The 7,175-nt window shown below is 48.5% G+C and overlaps 1 protein-coding gene across 1 annotated transcript; it reads right to left on the reverse strand.

Moving 5' to 3' along the window:
* Positions 1–5,472: 5,472 nt before the first annotated feature.
* LOC120655261 lies at positions 5,473–7,175 on the reverse strand. The gene is made up of 2 exons (XM_039933012.1): positions 7,122–7,175; positions 5,473–7,007 (listed from the first exon to the last, which is right to left on the reverse strand). Exon 2 carries the CDS (start codon positions 6,346–6,348, stop codon positions 5,584–5,586), a length of 765 nt encoding a protein of 254 aa, XP_039788946.1. The 5' UTR covers positions 6,349–7,007; positions 7,122–7,175; the 3' UTR covers positions 5,473–5,583.

Here is a 7,175-nt window from a genome sequence, read left to right on the forward strand (position 1 = left end):
AAAATGAATTGAAAAGAGAAGAAAAGGCATTGTAGCGGGATGCACTCGTTTCATAATGGCAAAAGAACGAAGCCCACGAGAACAATGGCAAAGTGGCGAAGCCCAGTTTTGACAATGGCTAAATCCCAAATTTCTCTCCCGAGCTACGTGCACCAGCTGGCTGACGACGGCGGCGGCGCGGCCGAGGACTGCGCGGTGTGCCTCGGCGGGGTGGAGGAGGGGGAGACGGTGCGACGGCTGCCGGCGTGCCAGCACGTGTTCCACGACGAGTGCATCGACCCGTGGCTGCGCGCGCACGCCACGTGCCCGGTCTGCCGTTCCGGCGTGCTCCCGGCGCCCGAACGGCCGGTGGAGGTCGTGGTGGTGGACACTGGAGCCCCGCGGCGCATTACCTTTTCGGGCCGGCCTGGTCAGGGCTTGTGGGTCGGGCTGGTTCCACGGCCGAGCTAGCGTGTATGTGGACTGTGGGCTGTGGCAATTGGGCACAGTGACCGTGGGCCATGGCTTTAATTAATTTTCGCCACCCGGCGACTTTTTTATTTTTATATTTTTTAAAAACGTTTTTTACAGAAATATATTTTTGGTTTCACATTTTACAGTTTTATACCCCTACCGCGCGGCAGAGGGGCGGCAGGGGCCTACATGTAAATAAACATAATTTTTTTTGCGCGGAGGCCCCTGGCGGGAGCCCCGGGCGGCGGGCACCTGCCGCCCGGTGGAGGGGCGGCGGGCAGCCTGCCCGCCCGACAGGGGGGCGGCAGGCTCCCCCCAAATATAAAAGCTATGTCTCTTCCCTCGCACCCTCATTTCCTGTCCACAAGATCCAGAGAAGGGAGAGGGAGAGAGGAGGAGTGAGGGAGGTAATTCCACCGGTGAAGCCCTGCCGGATTTTGAATCCGAACCGCAGGTAATCAATATTTCTCAACTATTATAGACTTGTTTCTAAAATAATTATGAATTAGAATAGATTTAGTTTTTGGATAGTGAAATATAGAATAGTAAACTTAGAATGACAGTACCTTATTGCTATTGCAGCATAAGGCAATGGCTGCCTCCAATTCTGTTGGATTTTCATGGACCGAAGAAAAATCTAGTATAATTCTTGAGATCATGACACATCTTGTAATCAGTAAGAAGTTGGATCCATTAGCGGATGGTACAATAGAGATGATGTTGTCCAAATTAGTAGAGTTTAAAGATTTTACATTGTTTCGAGGTATTACAACACAAGATGTAAATGGACACATGCTAGAACGCCGTAAGATGTATATGAGGGTATGTGAACTAGCTAATCATCCTAAACTTCTACGATATGGATGCGGTCAGAGGTGTATGAAATGCACATTAAGATAACTATCATTCAGATCTAATATCTATAGTCATTTGTAATCCATATTCCGTAAATTTTAAAATTGTTGTGTAATTATATGCAAGGATTACCCCGAGGACATGGAGGCGATTAACAAATCAATACCAAATTTTCGTAAATTGGTATGTATCTTCGGTGGACTCATGCCGCAAACAAGACGAAGGAGGCGTGGAAGATCTTCGGGTGATAGTACTTGGCCTCCAGCACCAAGTTCTGTTAACTGGGATGATGACCTAGATGACTTCATGCCCCCCAAACCATGGCCTCCAAGACCTGATGTTTCTCCCCCTGTACATGAAAGTAGAACCATAAAAGAGAGAAAGGGAAAGTCAAGAGTTTCATCAAGTCAAACTGCACCACCTCCAGCACCAAGTTCTGTTAACTGGGATGACGACCTAGATGACTTCATGTCCCCCGAACTATGGCCTCCAAGAAATGACATGATGTGTATCATATGGTGTTATGGTGTTAATCGGTCTAGATTGTGAAGTAAATTGTGACGGGGCGGCAGGCCTCCTCTACCTTTAATTGCAATACTTATATATTTACTATGTTTGATTACAATTATTATATTTTTTTGTGAACCTTGAACCTCGTGTGGCTCCATGACTCGGTCAAGTAGAGCTGGCATTCAGAATTGTTTGATTTGTTTAATTGGTGCTTGTGCTAAAGGTGGCCACAAACCATGTGTCCAAGCATTTGGGGCTGACCAATTTGATACAATTAACAAAATTTAAATTGAACATTAAACAAGATACCACATAAGATATTACATTGAAGATTTCATTCATTACAACCAAATTCTATATAAATACGTACTGTTAACTAATTAAACAAGACATTTAGGCATACTACATACACAATATACTGAGTTTCGTACAAACAAATACATTGGAAGGTGTGTCGTGCACAACTACATGCGGCGAATTCTTGTAGGTGGAGCCGACCCATCCGTTGGATTCCCGGAAGGTCTAGCCTCGGCAGCAGCAGTGGGTACTGAAAGCTGTGGGCACTTCTTGTAAGTGTGACCGTCAGCTCCACACAAGTTGCAACGTTTTTTCTTCATTCCAGCCTCGGACTCGTCCATTCCGTTCCGGATACGACGTGTCTGTCGTCGGCCTATACCCCTCTTCGTAGCTAGATCAGGGATGAGCATTGGATGGGGATTTTTTTGAGTGAATGAGGCTAGAATACCGATGCCGTATATCTCATGACACCAAGTCTGTGCTGCGGCTTCTTTTGTGAAATATTGAGAAACATATGACGCAGCATCTAACCCAGATACAGAACAAGCCGCGATGACATGGGAGCATGGTAAGTGATGCACCTTTGGCTTCTGGCATCGGCAGAACACCCTCCCGTCAATGGTTATCAAGACTTCTTGAGTTACCCTTTATCTGCGGACACCCTGTCCGGTCCTGTCCCTGCATGATACCTCAAATCTTTGCTCCTTTGTGCCCATCGATATGACTGAGTGAAATCGAGCCTTTTCAATTTTTTTCTCCATGTACTCATTGACCCTTCTGCAAATAAACACTCATGGATCATGAAGTAAGGAAGCGGCTGATGCGTACCACTCCCTAAAATACCTTATACATCCATACATGATGAACTAAACAATGCCAACAACAGAAAATCCACGAACACGACACATTACCATATTGTAACACTCAGCGTGGTTGGTCATCTCGATTCCATAACGCCTCCCATCTGTGTCATACAGAAGTGACCACTTCTATTTAGCCACACCATCAATCCACTGTGAAAATGTCTTAGCATGTCTAACTACTGAATCTGTAGAACGTCTCCTGCTGGATGATGAGGTCTGGCTCTTAAGCAATTCGGCGCTCATATCATCAATTATACCCCACAAAGAATCGAACTTCCTCTGCTGATTCTGAGCACACAATCGCTTGAACAAATTCATCAGATCCTTGTTCTTGAACCGCTCATAAAAATTAGCAGCCATATGCCTCACACACCACCTACTGACAACATCTGGTCATATAGGAGGTGAAAATGGACTACCTTCTTGTAGCTGCCTTATAGTTGCAAGGAGACCTGCATGTCTATCACTGATAAGGCAAACATTAGGCCTTCCAACAACAACGTGATTCTTCAGACGTTCAAGAAACCAGTACCAGCTTTCTGTATTATCATTCTCAACAAAGGCAAAGGCGATGGGAACTATCTGTTTGTTGTAATCAATTCCGATTGCCGTCAATATTGTTCCCTTATATTTCCCTGTCAGCAAAGTGCCGTCAATACATAGAACAGGAAGGCAGTAAATGAATGCCATCACACATGCTCTAATGCAGAAGAAAGCTCGCAGCAGAATGCTTGGCCCCCCTGACAAGTTCGGTACACTGTATGTATCAAAAATACTTTCAGGATTTCTGTGCACAATTGCTTCAAGCATACGAGGTAGGTTGTCATATGATGCTTCATAAGTGCCGAACCTCATCTCAAATACTTTTTGTTTAGCCCGCCAAGCCTTTGCATAGCTGATCACATACTGGAAATTCTGTTCAATGCCCTAATTATCAATGCAGACTCGTAATCCATTTTGTCAAGAATCACCCCATACATCTTCTTAGCCACGAAAGTTGATGTGATATTACGATGATGTCCCACAACACCTGTCAATCTACAAGTATGTGGTGTAACAATTGAACATTCCCATTGTGTCTTGAACTTTCCCTTGTAGGCATGCACTCGCCATATACAGTCTCTATCTGCACACCTCACCTCGTATTCTTTGCTGCTAGACTTCAGTACTCTGAATTCCTTCCTCAGAGATACAGCCCAGAGCTTCACAGCATCCTTCACATCCTCAATGGTACGATACTTTGCCCCTTGTACAACCTCATTCACTCTGTATTCAAACTCCGAACTCCTAATATCTTGTACCACTGGATTCCCAAAACCCTCTTCACGCCATTCACCTAGCACTGGGAAGCGCTCATCGTCCTCATCGTCCGATGAGTCCCCACATTGCTCTATTATTCACGCATCCTAGTCTTCTTTCTCCATGTCCTGCACAATTCCAGGTATCCGCTCGTCTTCATCTGCTAAACCTTGTGGTTCTGGTTCTGGAGCTTGCACGTTCTCTTGTTTTTTATCCTCTTCCATCTCTTCATTCAAGTCAGATATTGTGTGTGTTGACCCTTCACCTAAATCACCAGCCTTCTGGGGAATCTGAATTACCATTGCGAGAGGCCACCCACTTTCAAGAGCTGCGTGCATGTAATGTTGTCATTCTTCTGTACTACTTATAGGCATCAGCTCACAGAAATTCCCTTTAGTTTCCCAAGAAGTCAAGGTATGAACCGTAAGCAAATGGGTCTTTGGATTCACATTGAACTTCCTGTGAAGACATTTCCGTATGGACTCAAAACTCCTCTCTAGGGGTTTATATAGACTGCACTGTCTTCTTTCCAATGCTGATAGATTTACTCCATAGGAATCATGAGTAATTTTATAGAAGTCACCGTAATGAACTTGAAACGCCACCTTGCTCGACATATCTTGCCATCCAAAGACTTTATTTTAATTAATCCAATATCTAGAAACATGGTATGGCTTCAATTATAACTACTAATCCGAACCCTAAGTGCTTGTAATAATAAAAAATACTAATCATAGAATTAAACATACAAAAAAATTTCAATAAGAAAGTTGAGAAATATTTGTTACCTGTGTTTCGAATCCAAAATCCGGTAGGACTTCGCCGGTGGAATTACCTCCCTCACCCCTCCTCTCTCCTTCTCCCCTCTCTGGATCTCGTGGGTAGGAAATGAGGGTGCGAGGGAAGGGGCTCAGCTTTTATATTTGGGGGGAGCCTGCCGGGCGGGCGGGCTGCCTGCCGCCCGGCAGGGGGCGGCAGGCTCCCGCCAGGGGCCTCCGCGCAAAAAAAAATTATATTTATTTACATGTAGGTCCCTGCCGCCCCCTGCCGGGCGGTTGGGGTATAAAACTATAAAATGTGAAATCGAAAATATATTTTTGTAAAAAACATTTTAAAAAATATAAAAATAAAAAAGCCGCCACGAAAAATGTTTAGATATAGTTCAGAATTGCGTACCGCCTCATATACAACCAAGCCCAATTTTCAGTGATATAAAAAAAGCCCAATTTTCAGTGCCGCGGAAGGAACAAAAAAAGAATGAAACATCAACTTTTCCAGTGACACTAGGATTATTTTCTTCAGTAGCCTACAGAACGGGCACAAGGATTACTTTAGCAGCCGACAGCAGGGTGATGCAGAGAAGGCCCTCCACTATCGGCTTCATCACCTCATGCCAGCACCGCTGGTCACGGTACATGACGCGTAGCGCGCGCAGCTCGGTCCTGGCGAAGTGCAGCGGGTCGTCTTCCTCCCTCGTGCTGGCGACGGAGACCTTGGCCGGCTGGCCGATCATCATCAGCCACCGCGTCGTCGGCGGGTACTCCACGGTCACCTCCACGGAGCAGTCCATCCCGTCTTCAAGGTCTCTTCTCTTCGACAGGACTCGCCACGGGGCATGGACCTTCCTGCAGCCAATCAGGTACATCCGCCCATCCTCCGGGTTGTACACGCCCTCCACCGACATCACCGGAATTGGGCTGACCAAATCGTTCCGGGATGCCGTGAACTCCGCAGACACGTTCAGGATCCGCTGCTTGTCCACGCCATGGACCCTTCCAAGCAGTTCGTTCCACATCCTAGGCCTCCTACCCTGAAGCACGGCCGCCGCCCTTGCCCCCGCTGCGCCGCCGGCGCCGGTCGTCGTCCTCCCGCACGTGAGGCCCTGCACCATGATGGCGGAGCGGGTGAACGCCGCCGTGTCCTCCGTCGCGAACGGCCCGACCCGGCTGCAGAACGCGTGCGTCCCCTTGCAGTCCCAGTCCGGAATCATTTCCATCGCTTGGTGGTGGTCGGGAGTGGAGCGGTTGATGATGTCGAAGAGAGAGGCGGCGCTGCTGAGCTGCTGATCCATGGCATCGTCGTCGTGGGAGAGCGGCGGCTCGTCGTTGCACCCAGGAGCTTCCGGCTGGAATTGGTAACCGGAGTTGTACCCGGCGGCTTCGTCTCCGCGTACACACCCTGGATCCGCACAAGGAGCCTGGCGACCCCTGGCCGGAGCTCGAAATCCTGCCCCTCGCTTGGGTCCCTGTACGAGCAGCAGCAGTTGCGGCGGGTGATGGTGAGGCTGAGGATCCCGCTGGCGTTGAGGGCGGCTCGAGCCCCTCGCCGCGGCACCGTGTCCATGTGCAAGAGCATGAAGGACGCAAGGGGAACCCCTTGAGGAGATTCATCAGGACCAGCCGCCGCGGCATCGGCGTATCTTCCAATTCCATGGGAGGGAAGCAGGGGAGCTTGGCCGGCGTCCTGGGTCCAGTCGCCATTTACGAAGGACAGCTTGTACTTCAGGGCGCCGGCGCTATCAGGATCGGACCTGAGCTCCGCGGCGGAGGAGAGCAGGGACTGGCAGTGGCGCTCGACGTGGGGCTTGTCTTGGTGGATGGGTCCTTTCGGCATGCTTGGATGGGAGGACAGGTTGGAGGAGACGGCGGCGGAGAGACATGGCAGGAACAAGGCAAGATTCAGCAGCAGCAAGCTGGCGACTATCTTGCCGGCGGCTTCCATCGATGTGGCCTGTAGGAGAAACCGTAGAATTCAGGAAGGAAATTCCCATTTCCCAGCAGTAATTTCCACAATGATTCGTGATCCAATTAAGATGAAATGAGGTGCCCAGAGGGGATTGGTTACCTTTGGGCGACTGCTTGAGCGTTCATGCAGGCAGGAGAAGTCAAAAAACACAGA

This window comes from Panicum virgatum, chromosome 1N (genome assembly GCF_016808335.1).
Source record: "Panicum virgatum strain AP13 chromosome 1N, P.virgatum_v5, whole genome shotgun sequence".
Classification (NCBI taxonomy): domain Eukaryota; kingdom Viridiplantae; phylum Streptophyta; class Magnoliopsida; order Poales; family Poaceae; genus Panicum; species Panicum virgatum.